Source organism: Strongylocentrotus purpuratus, unplaced genomic scaffold (genome assembly GCF_000002235.5).
Source record: "Strongylocentrotus purpuratus isolate Spur 01 unplaced genomic scaffold, Spur_5.0 spur5_scaffold_2, whole genome shotgun sequence".
NCBI lineage: Eukaryota > Metazoa > Echinodermata > Echinoidea > Camarodonta > Strongylocentrotidae > Strongylocentrotus > Strongylocentrotus purpuratus.
In genome coordinates this window covers 10,903,987-10,925,672 of record NW_022145605.1, presented here as the reverse complement: position 1 = coordinate 10,925,672, position 21,686 = coordinate 10,903,987, and the positions used below count along the sequence as shown (strand labels likewise).

General features: G+C 36.3%; 2 protein-coding genes across 2 annotated transcripts; both read left to right on the top strand.

The window, feature by feature from the left end:
* Window positions 1-3,942: 3,942 nt before the first annotated feature.
* Window positions 3,943-6,465, top strand: LOC115926360 (SEC14-like protein 2). The gene is made up of 4 exons (XM_030991012.1): window positions 3,943-3,960; window positions 4,856-4,995; window positions 5,333-5,484; window positions 6,319-6,465. The coding sequence occupies exons 1-4, from the start codon at window positions 3,943-3,945 to the stop codon at window positions 6,459-6,461; spliced, it is 453 nt and encodes a 150-aa protein (XP_030846872.1). The 3' UTR covers window positions 6,462-6,465.
* Window positions 6,466-14,366: 7,901 nt separating this feature from the next.
* LOC576127 (SEC14-like protein 2) lies at window positions 14,367-19,144 on the top strand. The gene is made up of 8 exons (XM_030991011.1): window positions 14,367-14,388; window positions 14,787-14,878; window positions 15,191-15,289; window positions 15,995-16,139; window positions 16,470-16,576; window positions 17,068-17,207; window positions 18,273-18,424; window positions 18,820-19,144. Exons 1-8 carry the CDS (start codon window positions 14,367-14,369, stop codon window positions 18,924-18,926), a joined length of 864 nt encoding a protein of 287 aa, XP_030846871.1. The 3' UTR covers window positions 18,927-19,144.
* The last annotated feature ends 2,542 nt before the right edge of the window (window positions 19,145-21,686 follow it).

Here is a 21,686-nt window from a genome sequence, read left to right as displayed (position 1 = left end):
AGAGAATATGAATGGGAGATAAAGAAAGAAAGAGCAATAGAACAGAAAGGGAGATAGACATTAAGAACACCGAATTAATAATTATTTGATAATCAGGTATATAAGCCCACCTTTTAATCGCAAGGTGGGGGAAGTGCACTATGTTGTGTATCAGAGGTTGACATGTCCCTTATTTGCACTTAATCAACCGAATCAGAGCAGTTTGGGTTTCTAAATCATGACCCTGTTTTCCAAATGGTAGAACATAATCCTATACAATGTATGAACAAAACAGTTTAGCTAGGACAGAGTCAAAGGAAGTTTATAAAAAAGAAAAGATTAGCAAGTGGTGAGGAAGAATACCATAATCATATATTGCGTAGTAACCGTCACAATAATATGTCGGTTTAACAAAAAGGAGACAATAAATAAGGGATAGACAGTGAATCAAACATTTAATTAAACCACATATGTGTAAAATATAAGGAATGAACATTGGCAAGGCATCAATTACATGTATAACAAAATAAACATTCTTCAATTTGCTACAAGACAAAATAATACAAATGCAACTCAAAAGTTTGTAGGTAAAGTTTTTAGCTGATATTGAATTCGAACCTTCATTGATTCTTCATTGAATCATATATTGCGTAGTAACCGTCACAATAATATGTCGGTTTAACAATAAGGAGACAATAAATAAGGGATAGACAGTAAATCAAACATTTAATTAAACCACATATGTGTAAAATATAAGGAATGAACATTGGCAAGGCATCAATTACATGTATAACAAAATAAACATTCTTCAATTTGCTACAAGACAAAATAATACAAATGCAACTCAAAAGTTTGTAGGTAAAGTTTTTAGCTAATATTGAATTCGAACCTTCATTGATTCTTTCTTTCTTCTTTTTAAGGAACTATTAACTCACATTTTAGCCATTTGATGCCCACACCGAGTCCGACTCAATTTACTCCACTAGGAGTGTTGAGCCGTATGTCTTCAGATGCAGATGTCTCCTCTAATCATGAACCTATTACGGATGGACCTTCAACGTGATTCCTTTTTTGATCCAACGAGATCCGCCGCCTTCTGATTATGTGCATCTTAATGAGAACATTCAGCTGTTTTAAAAATAACGACTGCTAAAACTCTTCCGGTCATTTACAAAGGAGCAGTGTTCACTCTTGTGATTTGTTTGGATGGTGTGCTCTGTAAGAGTGTGTCTTAAATAAAAACATGACCGACGGGGAGCAGCAAAGTGGAAAAGCAGACGATTTTGGTGATATGAAATTTATTATTACTGATTCGCACACTTTCGCACACTTTCGCCCCCACTAGGGTGACGTTAGAATCTGCCCCCCCCCCAAACAAACACATACACACACACGCATACACACACATCCTTCTCTCTCTTTCTTTATTGTTTCTTTTTTCTCCCTCTCTCTCTCTCTCTCTTAACCCTTTTTGCTATGTGATGGGAGGGGACAAATCGATTGCCTTCACATGAGAAAGAATAATGTCAAATGAAATTTTTGGCAATGTACACACCCTAGGAAATTTCAGGATAGTTTATTTCGATGGCAATACTTGGTAACTTACAAATTATGTAGATTTCAATCTTTGTACGATAAGAAATTAAATCATGAACTTAACGTTCCAACATAAAATATAACCTGTACTTGTATTGCTCTAATATTCGTCTTGTTGTATAAACTTTTATTCCGTGTTGGTTTAACAATACAATTTATCCTGTAAGGAACTCATTTTTGAGAGAAGTTTTATAATCACGGCTTATTGGCGGTGGACCTCATGAGATCAAAGTGAAGAAAAATATACGGAATGTTATTGAGACGACATTGACTGAGACAATCACAATGAATTCGTCCATCCGTAAGAGGTCCATGCTCTAAGTCTACAAATCCCCATTATTGCTCTATGTCTATGACGTCACTGGACTCCAGCAGATCCCGCCAATAGGAGAGCTTCTTATAAATGAATCCAGCTGTGACTGTTGTCAAATGTGACCACACCTGGTCGCAAAGGTTAACAAAAGGGGAGAGTTTCATTTTGTGAAATAGGCCATCACCTATATATGCTAAGTATGCAAAAGATTCTCCGGTTACGTACCATGTGACTGTTATATTCTCCAGTTTCAAAATAAATGGCTGTCTTCTTACCCTTCGCGTCCACGCGATCAAAAACAAATTTGATGTCATTTAAGTCCGTCTGAAACTCGTACCTAAACTACCCAAATAAAAGCAAATAAATCCAGCTGTGACTGTTGTCAAATGTGACCACACCTGGTCGCAAAGGTTAACAAAAGGGGAGAGTATCATTTTGTGAAATAGGCCATCACCTATATATGCTAAGTATGCAAAAGATTCTCCGGTACCATGTGACTGTTATATTCTCCAGTTTCAAAATGGCTGTCTTCTTACCTTTCGCGTCCACGCGATCAAAAACAAATTTGATGTCATTTAAGTCGGTCTGGAACTCGTACCTAAAATACCCAAATAAAAGCAAGAAAAGAACATGCCAAAACGATATCCTTCTTCACAGTCATGTGCACTGCGTCAACATTTTCTCCTACCTGACTATATGAAATAGGTCATAGTCGTAATTTAAGGCCATAATTTTTGTTTCATGTTTAGCGTTCCCGTCCGCTTTCTTTTAGGGGGCCGCCTCCTTTTTTTTCTTTTCTTTTTTAAATAATTTGTTGATTATTATTATTTTTTTTTTTTAAGAAAAAAAAGATGAAAAAAAAAATGTTAAAATTATTTAATTCTAATACATCTTGAAAAATAGTCCGACCGTCAGGGAAAATGTACCGGGCGGCCATTTTGAAAAAAGGAGAAAAAAAAGGCCTCCTCCTTCCTATTTTTCAAAAAGGCAGGACGCTCAACATGTTTTTTTAAAATTATTTGGCCTAATCGAACTTAAGACATATTCCCAAGGGGGCAAAACCCCGATTTGGGACTACCTCGAAATTATGCTGCTGAAGAAAAGAAATGGTGCTCTGAACACGTTAATAACCAACGACCTTTTACAACATTTCATGCCTCAAAAACCTACTTTGCCTCCTAGGTATATGTCTTGGTGAGCTAGCGCTTCGTTACGTATTATTTCATCCACCTGTTGCGAATAACTGAATTACAATCGTCAGAATGCAAACAGCATACATGATGTGTTGATATGGCCAGGGCAAGCTTTAATAGGGACTTTTAGATTGAGTGGACGAGAACACGACGTACGCCGACTGATCATGCGTGTCAACGTACTCAACTGCCCATGTTGACTACAATTAGAAATCTTATCTTAGATAAACATGCATGCAGGAAGTAACACTATGAACATGACGGACAAAAGAACATCCCTTCACTGCTATATGTAAAGATATGTAGAACATGTGAATATGCATGTGCCACCTGTTCTACACATTTTTACATAATAGCAAGGAAGGGATCGATGTTCCTTTGTCTACCTGAGGAACTGTAAATTTTATGCGCACGCGGCATACTAGCTAGTACCGTACTAGATTTAGGAAATCAAAGTTGACGCATTCTCGATCGATGACTGAGACGACATGACGCATGCGCAGTGCCTTAAACTGACGCCACACGTTGCAATCAAAGCTGTCGACGTGCAAATCTAAAAGTCCCTATTGTCTGTCTCTGTCCAACCTTGCAACAATTAATTTGTGCAATTTGCATTGTGACTCTTGAGATTCAGGATTATGTTCTTTTTTAATGTAATAGCTCGTCATTATAGGTAAACATATTGGTAAACTAAATGCAAACAAATGGTGTCAAATTCTCACGAATGCCAAAGAAAGAGCTGCCGTAACATTTTGAAAACAATTATCTTTCCTGGGTACCTAGTGATGATTCGTTCCATTATAAACGACGTGTTATTAATGAATAAAGTACAATACCAGTCTGCATAAAATACCTATTGCCATGTCGGGCAATGCTGGGGCAAGTCTCAGGTTGTCAAGAACAACTGGAGTGAAAGCGGATTGACAATTGTAAGTTTTACTCCTTTGGAATTAATGTTATTCGTTGGTGATTCATCACATATTATTTTGCCATTTCCAATATGTTTTCTCTAAATATTACACAAAGTCTGTGCACTTGTGACAAATTGATTCAATGTTTATAATTATGTTCCTTCAGCATTGTACATTAAAAAAAAATCACTCAAGGTCCTCAAAGTCTATATTGAAATACCGCCACCTTGGGCCCGACTCATCCTACAGTCAAACAATCATAACATGGGACTTATTTGAGGACATCCTGGAAACCTGGTATTTCAATTTAGTACATAAATGAAACAAAGAGTTTTCATGAGGTGAAATGAACAGAACAACTGATGCAAGAATTAATGTTCAACAATGGTCCCGTAGGCAGGGGCGGATCCAGCCGGCGGCAGGGGAGGGGCCAATTCGTGGGAAAATATTTAGCGGCGAAAATTTGAAAAATCGCACCCCCCCCCCCCCCCCTTGAGCGCCAGGGGAGGGGACCCATCGGAAAAAAAAGGTAAAATTAACATGTTATTTCCCTCGAAAATTTGAAAAATTGCACCCCCCCCCCCCTTAAAGATAAACTTGAGTTCTGGTAAAAAAAAAGAAAATGAATTCTCACAGAATCTAACGAAACTTATACTGAATGTTCAAGATTACAAATAAATGTCATGTGCCAAAAAAATTTAGAAGAAAATGTATACTGGCTGAGTAATGAGCATAGAAAGATAAGGAAATCAGGGTAGTATTACCCCTGACACCATGTGTGTTAAATAGTTTATATTGTCTGTAATTCTGTGGCCTTCATGCTTCATATTCAACATCGAAGCTCTTATTATTCTTGCGTGTAGATCAGAGTGGGTGGCAAAATTCCCAAGTCATTCAACCTAAAGGGCCGTGAACCGCCGCATACACTGACAACGCATGGAGTGTCAAGAGGGGGCGTCATCGAATTCAAGTATGAAGTCAAGAACGCCAACAGCGTCATGAGGTACAAACCTATGAGTTTTGATAGTTCATTACACTCATATACACTAGTCACAACCACGAGACCGATATAAGACCGTCATCAGACCGAATTAGCAAATAATTACATTGCCCCCAAGAACCAATAATCTGTCGGTGTGGAGTCGATTTGGCTGCGTAACACAGGTACAAGTATGCAACCCAGATAACTTTGAGAATACAATTATTCCTCCAAAATTAGGAACATTTTTTATAAACAAAATGCAAAAAGTAAGCTAATACTATACTATTGTGCCCCTTTTACAAATCGGCCAGTGATACATGAAACTTCTTTTAATTTGAAATTATCATCAATGCTATAGGTATGAGTTTCAGACGGATTGCAATGACATCAAATTCGGGTTTGATCGCGTGGACGCGAAAGGGAAGAAGACGGCCATTTTGAAACTGGAGAAGTACAACAGTCACATGGTACCTGAGAACGGAGAAATCCTGATCTCTGAAACTGGCACATGTAAGTAAATTTACTGAAATTACTGTCGAATACTATAATATTTAGAATTTTAGTAAAAAAATATTTGGATTACTTATCAGATAATAAGATTTATAGGAATGTTTTTTGTCAATAGTGGACCAACGATTCTAGGGCGGGGATGGGGCACAATTTTTAAAAAATCGAGCAAAAAAAGAAAGACGGAAAAAAGGCATAAATGTGTCATATTTTCGGGTGCTTTTTGTCATATGTTAAAGCGTATCTGATGGTCGGCATGACGTAGGCCATTTGTACACGATGTGTAATTTGTCTGACTTAGCACTCCGTCAGCGGCTAGTGATGTTTTTTTTTGACACCTCATGTAAGATTAATGTTGTACAAGGAATAAACACTGAATGAACAATGTCAACATCGCTTCGAATTACGAGTGTACATGCACTGAATGCTTTCATTTTGTTTCAACCGTTAATAACAACTGTTTTAGCTTTTCCAGTTAAATAATTGGCCAAAACAATTCACAGCGTATAATTACCCATGTCTTTGGATTGAAGACAGTCGAAAATAATGAAGCTCCGTGTACAGGAGAGTCACCACCCTTGCACGTTAAGAAACCATTGCACTATTCGTATAAGAGTAGGGGGAAACCCTGGTGTAATGGTCCACCTTGCACACCCCAATCAGGCCGAGTATACGGCATCTGCAAGAATCTTCAGTATTGAAGGAGGCAGATTATCTTGAAGAAGAAGAAGAACAGGCACTAGTATGCTTTCCTCACGTCACGAGGTAAAATTCATTGAAATTATCAGGTGATTACCATCAGGTGACTTTTCAATATCCTATTATCCTTTCTAACAGACGTTGCACGATTTGACAACAGTCACAGCTGGACCAAATCAAAGAAGCTTTCCTATTGGCTGGAGCTACTAGAGCCTAGTGACGTAGAACCAGAGTTTCAGGAGATGGTGGAAGGAGCAGATAGCATGAACCTCAACGATTAAAGATTCTGAAGGGGGTGGTCTACAAAATGGCGACCTCGGGAACTAATGATAGTTGGATCTATAAAGCACTTTTCCTTCATGATACAGTGTATATTAACAGCTACATCGTTCTAAAAGATGGTAATGTACTAATAAGCTCCACGGTTAAATTGAATGGAGTTGAATTGAATGTAGTTATTCACCACCAGATAAACCATTGAAACAAAAGATATAGAAATATACAAAGACAATTTCAATATAGCCTAAATATCAACATGACATAAACTAAAATAAATGGTCTACAGCGAGATGAATATAACAAACAAAAAGTTATAAGTAAATTGTTTGTCAAGAGTAAAACAATAAATGACTATTTACAATGATCTTGTAGAACTATTGCTATTATGGTCAATATGAATCCACATTCGTGAAAAAAAATAATGAATATGAAATCAATAGCATTTAGTTTACTAGTACTTGTACATATTTTTAGCAGCTTCGAGTGGGGAACCGGGAAAGTGGAGTCGGGGGATTTGTTCCCATTTAAAACCCTTGCCCATAATTTTGAAATTGAGTCTGGTGTTTTACAAATACTAAGATCGACTTGAGCTGGACTTGAACCATAGCAGGCTGTTCATGCCACTGGTTGCTCTCACCATTTCTGGCATTGGTCTCTCAAGGGACGGACAAATCGTGGTCACAAATCTACAGAATTTTAATTTTTTGATATTTCATTATTGAAGGAAAACATCTTTTTTAAATATCATAATTTCTATTAAAATATGATCTAATTTCCCATCTGGTTCAAGACTTTGTAAGGGCATAAATCGGATACCGTAGTATTAGGGTGATCACACTGCCTGTGCACACAGTCTGCCCCCACGCGCACGCACACACACACACACAACAGCAGTCAGTTGGTAGAAATAGCAATTTTTGAAAATTTATTTAAAAAAAACTAAACAATATTTTTAAATTTGTATTTCAGATATATTTCAAGCGTACATTTAACTACAATTATGTGTAGTTTCATTGTTATAGGCATGTGGGAAATATGTTAATTTATTTAATTAGAATATTGTCTTTTCAGCCATGTGTGACATGGCCCGCTGATCGCCCTTTGACTTGCACTGTTATTCTGCGTGGTGAAAATGCACCTCAATGTATAAAACTCCTCTACAAAAAATGCAATATCCTCATGTGTTTCACTCATTGAATTAATTTGTTGTTTACACTCAAGGTAGCCACAACTGTACTGGGATCACCAATTTTTTTGTTACTCTAAAATTCAGTCCCTGTGGAATGTTATGGCCTGTTCAATGGTTTCTCGGAAAATCGTCATAAATCCTCAAATCTGACATCTTTTAAAAAGACAAATTTACTGTGATGTAGCTGAAAGTCTGCAAATTTCTTATTATTTGATCGGTTTTTCTTAATAATTTGTGAAACACATGAGGAAATAGCTGTGACAGTGATCCAATTAATTTCCATCGCCACCGATGCACGCCACTGCATTGGGCCAATTTGGGTCATTTGGAATTTAAGGTTAATATTTGGTGTAAATATGATCTATAAATATATGATTACACAAATAAACAGTTTTGACTTTCCTAATTCTCGCTACCCCAAATAGCGATTCTGCCGAGATCCGGGGAAAATCCTGAAAACGCGCATTGCATTATGGGATAGCTTTTCGACATTACAGCTTCCTGTGCAGGCGGCGCGATAGCGCAAACGTAAAACGCCGTCGCCACACAACGTGTATGCACCGAATATTTCGTCTGCTCGGTCTTGTTTTTTTTTTTCCGCAAATATTTCAACGTTTATTTGAACATTTCATTCGTTGTTTTTTGCGTCTTTTGACATCAGTGACGACGGTTTTCTTTTGTGAGGCTGCACAGTGCTGGGCTCATGATTCCAAGCGTAAGAACCCTGAAAAATGGGGGTGAATGAAGGCCGTGACTTGGGATGGGACTCTATACCGGAAGTTGTAGTGACGACCCGAGAGAGTGAAAATTACCTCATCTCGCGAATTTCGAGATTTTCGTACCTATTTAGGGTAGCGAGAATTGCATTACGAGTGCGCGAATATATAATTAGCTGAAATGACCTAATTTACATATTTGATGAAGATTCATGATTTTTTTTTTCCTTCAAATAAAATATATTTCCATACCTGTCTGATATACATAGGTTTCTTTAATGTATCATGTTCGGTTTTGATTTGATTACATATGCGCATATTAATTAGGCGGACTTAGTTATTTTCACAACTTTTTCACATCTGCAGATTCGCAAAAATTGCAAAAATTACTTATTTTGTTGGCTTCTGTTTTCAAAACGGTAATAGTTATATATATTTTTTTGTTTGTATGTTTTACCACAAAGATGATATTTTAGTGTCTGATTATTTAATTTATTATTTGTGTCCTAGAAAGTGATGAATTAAGTTGTCAACCTCGTCGAATTTTGCCATTTTTGCCAATTTAACCATTTCTGGCAGGTTTTTCGGTAATTTTGCGATATCCAAAAAATGGTGTAAAATCACAACGCATTGACCGATTTCAATTTTTTTTTTTTTTTTAAAGCTTGATCATTTGCAATCATCAAATAACATGTGTTTGGTGTACTTATTTTTGGTGTGCTATACCTAGTAGTATAAGTCCAAGTCTTAAATATAACTTAAGTTTACAATGCAAGTAACTTTTTTTCTTCGACAATAAACTATAAAAAAAATGTAATTCTGTCGAGTTCTGACGTCCCTTGAGGGACCAATGGTGAGAGCAACCAGTGGTATAAATGGCCTGCCATAGTTCAAGTCTGACTTTAATATCAGTCTTTTCTTTGTGAAATCTCCTCCTGGCATATTGATATCTAAAATCAGTATAAATTATCTGTAATTACAGGGGAAAAAATTAAAAAAGTTGGTTTGGTAAAATCAGTAAAACGTGACATAAAATCGAGAAAATAAATGTAGTAGCAGTGGGTGACTCAGATTTAAGCAAAAGTGAAATGTGTCGTGTGAACCAGTTTATCATTTATAGACATTTGTATTGTTTTGTGAGTTTTATGACGAATTAGAAAGTTTGAAGTTCTTTTGTATTTGGTTTGCAGTTATTTATAATACAATGGCGTGGTATCAGAAGTTAGAACTATTGTTTTGCAAAGCTAGTTTTTACTTGTACACAATTCTCTTATACACTGCTGCGAATGTTGAATCCCTGAAATAAAATTCAATATGTTTATTGGATCTGTGTTTTTACTTTGACTCTTGATTGAGTATCACAATATAATTGTCTTTTCTAACTTCTATGTTGCTCCATACTTATTTGCCCACCTTTACCACCCCGCTCCCACACCCTTCTCTCCCATCTCTCTCTCTCTTTCTCTCTCTCTATATATATATCTATCAACATTTACTTAATGTGAGCCTGTTTCTAAGAACGCGGTCGCGAATATTTTCGAAAAATCAACTCAACTGTTATTTCAATACTCTAGTGTATATCCCATATAGTAATTAATGTTCGAAATATTTCACTGTAATTTTCACATATTCAATAAATGATGAACGAGGCTTTTGGAGTTGCTTTAGATTGGTTTTAATTTGATTTGAATGCCAATAATCAATTCCTGGGACATTCGTTAGGACCCCCCCCCCCCCCCCCCCCCCGCACACACACAAACAGAGGTATCCAAATACAGAGTATTCATTATACGGTAATCGTTTACTATTTGGAATGCATGGTCATTTTTAATAGTTTGGAAACCTTAACTGATCTTATTAAGATTGATTAATATTGTCCATAAAGACCTCCTCATATGTTATCATACTACAGATACAAACAAATTATTGTGCACTACCATCTCTGATCTTTGACCCCCTTTGCGATCACAAGATGGGTTTATCAACCTGGTTATCCGATAATTATTGACTCGTCAATGTCGTCATACTTAAACGCGATAATAAGTTATCTTTGATCTTATACCGTGGCTCAAAATTTATAACAGTTCTCAACACAGACATTCATTTGTTCGTTTGTTTGTTTCTTCGATTGATTGTTTAAGACGGTAGAGAGCTATGAATAATTCTGAGTTTTCAATTGATCGATAGAACTTTTAAAAGCAACACGCATCCAAATTTAAGGTAGGATTTTTATGGCTGATACGTGAAGCGGATCATAGTCGTTGCTCCCTGGGAAATCACGGTACCAGGATCAGTCCTACTTATAGAAGTTATCACATTAAGAATAAATCCATAAATGCTCTGAATCAACGAGGCAGTGAGTCTGTGGAATCAAGAAAGACACACATCAGAAAGAGCCGGAGAGTCTACAGATTCAGTAAAATTATGAAGCTGAAACTGGAACTTGATATCACATAAATTATTGGCTCGCTAAAGTGAGAATTTCCGTTTTAGACATGAGCGGCTTCCTGAAAGACCTCACTGAAAGTCACAAGGAGAAATTGAAAAAGGTATAGTTTGTTTTCTTCTTTTAATCATAGATTTCTTGCATTTGTATTTGTATCATGAAGCCTATGATACATATATAAAAATTATGTTGTGTATGCACACAACATAGTTTGTTATTCTAATTCACTGATATGCTCGCTTCGCAGTCAATGGGTTCAATTGAGTTTACTCTATCTAAATAACATTATGCTTGCTAAATTTGTTGTCACGTCGAGTAAAAAATAATAATGGTTGACATTTATAATGCGCCATGTCTGTGAAAATTGACACTCCTGGCGCAGTTGTGAGGAATTGTATAATTGTGGGAATCCGTCTATCAAGTAATTCAAAAAAGAAAGCAAAATACACATAATTGAAGTCTTTATTGAAGAGACATTTCGATATTACTATTTGAATTTACGCCTATGCTTTCTTTTGCAAATGATTGGGCTTAATTTGGCTTGCTCTATTGCCTCATTTGGTATCAGGTCGAATAACAATCTCTACTGAAGTGCCATTTTATGATTGTTATGCTGATTGAGACTATTGGCAAGTGGAATGGCTAAATACTATTTATGTTTGCTGTGAATAACTGAATGTCATTATTATTGGAAACTTGTGTTTGTTAATAACATTTTTGATGTTGAACTCCAGTTAAGATAATCAACATTTCAGAAAATTATTTTGTTTTTGTTTTTATTGCACTAAGGCGTTTTTGTTGTTGTTGTTGTTGTTTTGACACTGTTATTTTTCACTGACCAGTTTACAGGTAATTTGCTCTCATGCTTTCTTTGCTGTGAATAACTGAATATTATTGTTATTGGAAACCTGCGTTTATTAATAACATTTTTGATGTTGAACTCCAGTTGTTTCACTGATATGCTCTTCCATGATAAGTTCAATTGAGTTCACTCTGTCTACAATTGTGCAGGTGAATCGTGTGATCGCTCGAGTTAGTGCCGCGTCGAGTAACTATTTCTATTCGAGTGCCATTTGAGGATTATTTTGATTTACTAAAGTGCCTTTCTTTTGAAAGTTGTTGAGTTTTATTGGGCTTGCACTATTTAGTTAGTTGCAGGTGAGTCATACGTTTGCTTTATTAAAAACTGGCCGTAACACTCGCTGATTAATTGCCATTTTATTATTGTCATGGTAATTAATACAAGTGGCATGTTGAAGGTCTAACTACTGATTATATTTACATGTGATTCATATGCTTGCCTGATTTGGTGTCACGTCGAGTATCAATCTGTTTTTTGTCAGTGTCATTTCAAAATTACTATTCATTAATGATAAGCTTTTGTGCTTTTAGAGCAAATTACTTATAAACTGGTCAATAAAAAAAAACAATGTAAAAACAACATCAACAACAAAAACGTCTTAGTGCAATAAAAACAAAAACATAATAATTTTCTGAAATGTTGATTATGTTAGCATTCATACAGTATGGTTTATGTACAATTGTCTCTTTTTTTCTCTTGCATGCATTCATTTAAATTAGTTCAAGGAAATTGTCGCAGATATCTTGAAACCAGAGCATAATGATGTATTATTACTGCGATTCTTACGGGGTAAGTCGAAACGATCATTTGTTTTTCTGAAATTAGTATTGATACGAACGCAAATATTTTCGAAAAAATCAACCTGAGGTGATTTCAATAAGCTTGTGCGTTATCTATTAAAATGTCCGAAAATTGCACGAACATGATGACTACTATGCAAATGATTCTGTTTTTGTTTTATTCTATACATTCATTGGCGTATCCAAGGAGGGGGCACTGTCACGATAGTTGGCAAAATCTGATCTGGGAATTTACTTTTTTTTTTAAATGTGCCCCTATTTTGTGTCCCGACAGCGTTTTGAGACACAGAGGGTACCCAACATTTTTATTATTCCCCTCTTTGTGTATATATTGCGGACGTGCGTGTCCCCTCCCCCTGATATTCTACAAGGTTTGCTATACTGTTCGATTCATGAACTTGTGTAAAAATATTTTTCTGGTCTTTTTCTTCTCTTTACTTCTTTCAGCAAGGAAATTTGACCTCAATAAGACCGAGGTGATGTTCAGAAACGTAAGTTAATTGGCCTGACTTCATGCCAGATAGTCCAAAGTTGTGTGCACAGTAAGATATTAAAGATAAAGATCATGATATATATTTCTCATTAAGAAAAAAGTTATAGTCAATTGACTCAACTTGTGTTAGGTTAAATTTCGTGTGAAAGTGCGTGGCAGTACGTTTAATTTTTAAGCGCGTGAAAAGTTTTTAATTTTTTGTTGTTGTAATGGACTAAACAAAATACAGTTTGGTAAAACTTTGTTTTACCCAAAATTCAAACAGTTCGATTTAAATGAAATTAAAAGTTGAGAGTGCTTGAATCCCCCCACCCCCACACCCCCCCCCCCTCCCGATCCAAGATAATTCTTGATCCGGTACTGAATTTCTACATATCTTCCATGTTTTTTCTATTTTTATGAAACTTATTTTGTTCGATTATTCCAATTATTTAGGATGTTACTTGGAGAAAAGAGAACAACATCGACACCATTTTGGAAACGTTCGAGGTCCCTGAGGTAAAACTTTGCTGTCATTTTTCTTCTGATATTCAACAATTTGACTACTTTACTTTAAAGTAAGCTTACAGTCGCACATAGGAACATTTATATAAACCTACATGTTGTATTAACAGGACCGTTATATATAACACTACATGGTGCATTAACCGGACTTCATAAAAATACTGGTATGTTAACCCTAACCCAAACCCTAACCCTAAATTCAAAACAATTTAACTAATTAAACTAATGACTAATGATGAACAATTTTGTTTCCTGGCAGGCCTTTAAGTTCCTCTGTCTGCAAACGTACGTAGAGGGCAATACTTCTTTTGGTCAATCGTTAACAGGACCCGAAAATGTCCGTCTTATGACGCTGTAAGTTGTATATTACTTTAGGCATCTTAAGACGGACATATGGAGTCAAAAAATGAGTCATTAGCATGACAAGTTCGTGTCCCTTTTACGACTGCACAAAAGAAATATTGCTCTTTACGTACGTTTGCAGGCACAGATAACTGTAAGTCCTCCAAAGAAATAAAAGGTTCAATAATTAGTTTAATTGTTTATATTGTTTTTAATTTAGGGTTAGGGTTAGAGTTAGGGTTAGAGTTAGGGTTAGGGTTTATAAACCAGTTTTTTTTATGATGTCCGGTTAATATACTATGTATGGTTATAGTTAAAGATCTCGGGTAAATAGAACAAGTTGCTATATATCTCTCTTTATAGGTATTTACATTTTTATTTTTATTCTCGCCTCATTTAAATCATTACAATCATCTAAAGAAAATGTGTGATGAGAAAGTGTCATCTTTGATATTTGCTTTTATTTTCCCTCATTTTCTTAAGGCCTTGAAAACACACTGGTGTGGAGGAGTATCTGGATTGGACAAAGAGGGCCATGGTGTTTATATATCACCAATGGGTAACTTCGATCCTAAAGGTATTCATTGTAAATTGAGAATGTGTGAAATATGTCAAACTTCTACATAGGGGGTTAGAAACACTCATGTTTGATCACAAACTTATTCAGTCATATTGCTACCAATGCCATCACGAGATCACAAAATCAATCACAAGAAAATCATGTCTGAATAATATGATGACATTGTGTGATCCTAGATCGAGGGCACAGGGGGACTTCCCGGCAAACCAAACCTACTTTTGATACTTAGCTGTACAAACGTGTAGGCCTATACCTACACATATGCATCCCTCCTCAAACAGGCAAACTATTTTTATTTTATTTTTTTTTGGGGGGGGGGGTTGGGGTGGATATATGGATGATGAATCTTCCACTGAATAAACCACTTAAACTGGTTTTATGGTTGATTTTAGGAGTGTTATATTCAGCCAAGACCAGTGATATCCTCAAGACCTATGCCCATTCACTTGAGGACCTGATGCACAGCCATAAGCGTCTTTCAGAACAGGTATATTTAGTGGCGTAGAAATGGGGGGGGGGCGTCCCCCATCGAATACAAAGAGAAAAGAGATAAAAGTAAGAAAAGAAATAAAGACAAACATGCAGAAGGGAATGAGGAAACGCAACGTGGAAAGAAGACACCCAACTACACCCGACCTTTACTCTATGAACATGTTGTCTTTGACTATACTTTCTATTCTCTTCGGCTTTATTTTGTCATCCATATCAATACCACTCTTCCTGAAGGCCCTGCATATAGATGAAATTTTACCGAAAAGAACGGACAGTACATAATGCATTGTTATTATATTTCTCTTAGAGAGAATTGAAGCATACTGAGGGATCTTTGATGATCTTTGACATGGAGAACCTTGGAGTACATCATCTATGGAAACCTGGTATTGATATCTTCCTCAAGGTAACTACCTTCATTCATAATTTTTTATATTTTTCTGGTGCGTTTTGATTGATTGATTTTATTATATTGTCCTTGCCTGAAATCTTATGGAGAAAGAAATCAATCTTTCTTTCGAAAAAGAAACGACATGAGTATGACATGATGGATATGCCTACAATCGAATTTGATTCAAATCATTAATAATAAGGGGTAGCATAAATAAACGAAAAAGGGACCTTAAAATGTCATGGTTAGGTCAGCAGCCCACTAAGTGGCGATATCAACAGTGAAAAGATTAACAGTTATTAATGATTTTCTCTGTGCATTAATATAAAATGGAAAAGAGGCTCGATTAACCATGTTCCTTGACCGTGGGGCATTGTCAACACAATGAGGGGGTAGGGGGAGGGGTGGTGGTGAAACCGGTCTTAGGATGTGGATGAAATGTCAATTGACAGAAACACCGATTAAATGGACGGTTCGGAGGGGATCTTTCATTTCCCACCCTGTGTGCGTATGTGTGTGTGTCTGTGTTTCCCGCTCTCTCAGTGTCGGTGTCTCTCTGTCTGTCTTTCTCTCTTCTCTTATTCATTTTTTTTTTTTGGCCTTTTGATTTGGCCTCCTGCCCAAGTATCTACGCCACTGATCCTTAACAATTGCGAACACTTTAAAGGGGTTAATTGCTTGAATATCTTCAAAAATTCTCATGTTTTATCTTATCGAAAGATGGCTGTCCTAGCTGAGCAGCATTATCCTGAGCTCATCCATTGTATGTACATCATTCGTGCACCTATGGTATTCCCGGTCGCTTACACCATCTTCAAACCATTCCTACAAGAGGAGACAAGGAAGAAACTACACGTTTTAGGAAGTGAGTTTAAAATCAATAAATGTTTACAGAAATTAACAAAACTTTGATGATGATGATGATGATGGTGGTGGTAATGATGACGATGATGATGAAAATACGATTAATTGATGGTGGTGCCATCTTATTTTTACTTGACTGTTATGAAAAAAGTATTTGCGTTTAGATAATCAACCAGTGGGCTACAATTTTAAGTCCTATTCGAGGGACTTACCGAAGCTTCCTTTCTGATTAACAAGTTTTACCAATTTCTCCAATTCTATAAGGGAACATACTTAGTTTAAAATTGGATCTATTCTCAACAATACTTGGGGTTTTATCTTACATTTCCAGATAACTGGAAGGAAGTTTTGTTGAAGCAGATAGACCCCGATCAGCTGCCGGTTTACTGGGGAGGAACCAAGACAGATCCTGATGGAAACGAGATGTGTATTTCACTGGTAAATTGAGATATCATTTTTAATCCTATTGGTAGGCGATCCAAAATCAATAAATTAATAATTTGCCATAGTCATTTGCTTCATGGGTACGTAGGATTATCTCCAATATTTCATCCCACATGAAATGTTTGTATTATCTCACCTGGTTGTTATGTGGATAGGTGATACTTTTTTCTTTGAATTTCCCTTTAAATTAACACATATCAAATTCTAGTATTGGAACAGTTTATTCCAAACTTATTGCCATCTGGTATATTGTATTACATTGATTGTTTACTGTCTTTGTTGAAGCCCCCCCCCCCACCCCCACGTAAAATAAAACCGCAAGGGAGGGGGTACTATTAAACGAGAAATGCAAGTGAGGAGGAATTTATTTACATCTATTTGTCAAATGCCTTGTTCATATAATTATTATGTGACCTAATTATATTAAATCTACTATTCTTGGTTCATTTTTGTTATGTTCAATTTTTCCTATGAACATGGCATAGATCAGGACTGGAGGCAAGATTCCCACCTCTTTCTACCTAAAAGACCGGGAGCCGCCCCACACATGGGCTACCCACCAGGTATCTAGGGCAGGAGTCGTGGAATTCGAGTACCAGGTTACAAAGCCCAACAGTGTATTGAGGTATTAGGTATAAGTTCCACCAATAGACAATAGGCATAAGTTTCAAACAATGGTTGTACTTGAAAAATTGAAAGCATACACGGTGCTTGCCAGACACAGCAACAAGTAATGTAAGCAGACTTGGTTCCAAATATTGTAGTTCATTCATTAACCAACAGCTTAATGGAATAACTCGTCACTAGGTTCCCAGGAAATAAATTTCAATAAACTAGAATATGTTAGTGAACCGGTCTATTGTTTCAAAAATGTTAAAGCAGCTTTTTCTTTGGCATTCATGGGCATTTGACACCTATCTAGCCTATAACGGACATCAGCCGTGTTCACACGATGGCAATTTTGGCTGGCGTTAAACTAGAGCTAGTCGGCAATAGTATGGTAAGGTCGGCGTAAAGGTCGGAGTAGTGATCGTCTGAACGATAGTCGTGTTAGCTACGCCGTCCTTTACGCCGACTGATTTACTCCTGGATTTTTCCAGGAGTAACGCGCTTACACGACTAGAGGATAGCGTAAGTTGACCGTGTGAATGCTCTCACTAGGCACTCGGAGTATATACCAGGGTTGTTTGTTTACAATCGAAAATGAAAAAGTAGATTTCGTGCGGTTTCGATGCAGAAGCTGGGTTGAGGTCGGCTAGTGCGGGCGCCACCACTTCCAGCAGTTATGCTGAGATATTACCTTTCAAACTGAATAGATAATACATTTTATATATATACGTTAACCTAGCGAAGAGCTATTACATTCACCTGTCATTTTTTTTTTTTTTTTGCATCTCAAAAGTCAGAATGCACATCGCATAAAATAGTTGTTGCTAGGTAGGACAAACATTGTAGATTGACCTACCAATTAGCACGTAGTGTATGCTGTTTGAATTCTGATTATTTCAATACGATTATTCGCAACAGGTGAATGAATTAATAAGTATCGAAGTGCTAGCTTATCAAATACTTATGACGATAACATATTATTTGTATGCGACCATGTGGAGGTAAATGCTGACGCATTGCACACGTGAATAGCTATATCGTTTTGACATGGTCTTTTCTTGCTTTTATTTGGGTATTTTAGGTACGAATTCCAGACAGATTGCAACGACATCAAATTCGGCTTTCATCTCGTGGACTCGAAGGGTAAGAAGACGGCCATTTTGAAACTGGAGAAATACAACAGTCACATGGTACCTGAGAACGGTGAAGTCTTGATAACCAAACCCGGCAAATGTAAGTGGGCGACTGTTTCATTATTTTGATAGTATTTTGCATCATTCCACATTTTCTTCCTTTGCATGAAGCCCATTACACAATGGAAAATAAAAATCGGAAAGTAGAAAGTCGTATGTTCATATATAAATTTTACCTTCATATTCTCGTTTATAAAGGATCGGATTTCTTATTTACAATGAGTCTTTATCTTTTTTGATCACATTTTGAGAGAGCATACAGTTTGTGAATGTATTATAACACCTATATTACCTAACATAAATTACGAAGCATATAATGCGGATATATACGCCTACTTGATCGATCTTCGGCTTTTCTTGTTATTGCATCTTTTGCATACTTGGGGCCTATTTAATAAAATACAACTTGTTCCGCTTTTTCCCCTTTACTACCAGGTGTGGTCACATTTGACAACAGTCACAGCTGGATCCAATCAAAAAAGCTCTCCTATTGGCTGGAGCTCCTGGAACCCAGTGACGTCATAGACATGAAGCAAGAATAGCGGGATTGATAGACCTAGAGGAGACATCTGCATATGTAGGCAATAAAATAATAAAACAATAAACCTACTTTTCAAAATTCTGTAGCACATGAGCCTTGAATACCTTAGGATCTTGAATGAAAAATATGATTTCAACTGATTGTATCAATAATTAAACTTCCCTATCGTTTCCAGTTGATCATTTCTCTTCCGAGTTTAAGTACATTTACACAAGCGTTGGAGAAATTGCTGAAATATGAGTTAATAGTTCCTTAGAAAGAAGATAAGAAACAAAAGATGAAGAATCTAACTCAATATTAACCAAAAAACTTATAACTAAATGTATAAACTTTGAGTTGCCTTTGTATTTATTTTTCTTCCAGCAAATGGAAGAATGTTTAAAAATACAAAATATGTAATTGATATCTTGCAAATGTTTATTCCTTATATTTAGCAAATATATGGTTTAATTTAATTTTTGATTCACTGTGTATCGCTTTACTATTGTCTCCTTATTAATAACAGAAATATTGTGACGATTACTACGTAACATACGATTATGGTATTTTTCCTCACCACTTGTTAATCTTTTTTTTAAAACTTCCTCTGATTCTGTCCGAGACTGATTTGTTTTCTGGCACTTCTGTTCATACACTGTATAGGATTATGCTTACTATTTGGTCCGCCCCCCCCCCACTCCGGGGTCGCAATGACCGCATGCGTGTTACCAAAATGTCCGGTAAAGGTTTTTTTTTTCCTGCGACAAAGTCCGGCCCGAGAATTGTAAGAAAAGGGGTGTATTTGACTTTCACCCGGAGATTTCTTCAAAAAGGGGGTGTTTTTTCTTTTCTTCTCTCATCTCTTTGGACTACTGAGAAATTATTCCGATTTTAGGATGGTAAATTGAGCATTTTTCCGAATTTAGGGGGGGGGGAACATTGAGCATTTTTCCAAATTTAGGGGGGTCTCCAAAGCAGGAAAAGCCCGCGAAAAGCCCGCGAAAGGGGGGTTCGGAAATGTTGGCAGTCCTCAGATAGGGGGTGCTTTCAAAAAGAGGGAACAAGCATATGCGTACCCTAAATAACACTGAGTGGGGGTGATACACAAAATAGTGCACTTCCCTATCTAAACGTTGACCCCCCTCCCCTTGCGATTACAAGGTGGACCTATGTACCTAATTATCAAATAGTTATTGACCCTATCTCTATTTATCTCTCTGCCCCCCTCTCTCTATCTCCCTCTCTCTCATATTGCTCTCTCCCTTATGCTCTTACTTTGTCCATCATTCTACCGCTTTCAGTCTTCTTATTTTTGCCTCTTTGTTTCTCTCTTCTATGTTGGTGTGTGAAAAAAAACATCTACTAATATTTAAATGAAGGATACAAAAAGGATTCATACTTGCCCTCAATACCCCCATCACAGATACATTACATGCACAGATAACATGTATTTAGTATAGCTCTGACAGAAATAAATATTACTCTTCAATTCCTTTATGCCAAGCAGAATATTAATTGCCTTGTGAAAATAAGCTGAGAAAAAAATGGAAATATTAGTTAAATTGAACCAGTGATTGAATACTTTAGATTTTAAAAAATGTGTTCTAAACAAATGAACAGAAATAATGGATTTGTGTGTGTCAATATTTCGGTATGAATGGGAACATTGTAAATGCATTGTGTGTATACAATGTGAATAGTAGTATATATTATAATTGTAAGTTCAGAAACACCTTTATGCTCTACTTATAACACACGTTATTAGGAATACAAAAACCAGAACATATCGCTGTTATCAACTTACTAGTTCAGTGGTCGTCGAACATCCTTTTTCCCAGGAAAATTATTCTGATTTATAATTATGAAAAATGAAGACCCTTCTCTCTCATACATGTACTGATGCCCAATCAAGACTCTCATTCGCTAAGTGATCGTAGTCGAGTATTCAACGCACCTTTATTGTAGTCTCAGTCCGAGTAAACTTTATTCAGGGGCTCTCAGTGATCCCCCTCCCCCCCCCCCTCTCTCTCTCCCTGTTTCATGTCCACACAACACTTCTACTTTGCGTCGCTTTCTACCTCCCCCCTCTGATTCTCCCAGTTGGTCTGCATTCACATTACTGTATATCTCTTTTTCTTCGTATAACTTAGCTGTAATGCATCTTGTGCACTGGGTAAATTATTCCAAATGGAATGTAAGGCATTTCTAACTGATTTCTTTTGGCAAAACTTGTTTTTTACTTTCCATAAATGAAATAAATAACAAAAACTAGTATTTTAAGCTTGAATTTCATTAGTTAATGAGAACAATGCAGCTATCTTACATGGAAGCAATAAGAGACAAAAATTGAAGCCAACTAATGCTCTGTGATATATAAACAAAACGAAAATATTCAAGCACTTTTATCTTAAGAATAATGGACCACAATGAGATGATAAATACCTTATGTAACTGTAAGGTTTTTCTGTAACTTATAATGAGTGTTCATTTTCATTTGACTTGAATTTCCCCAAATAACAATACAATGTGTGAAATGAGACAATGTGAGTGAATTATAAAGTATAATTAACATCGAAAGAGTTACATTATTCTTTAATGTATGCAGTATACCTATACAGTTTGACACTTTACTTATAACATTATTAATATGTGCATCCCAACAAAATATCTACATTTTACCAAGAGAATTAACAACTTCTTTCTTAGATATACATACATAATTAATTCGAAGTGATATAGGCTTGTTACTAAACAAATTTGAAACAGTATGTTTTTTATTATG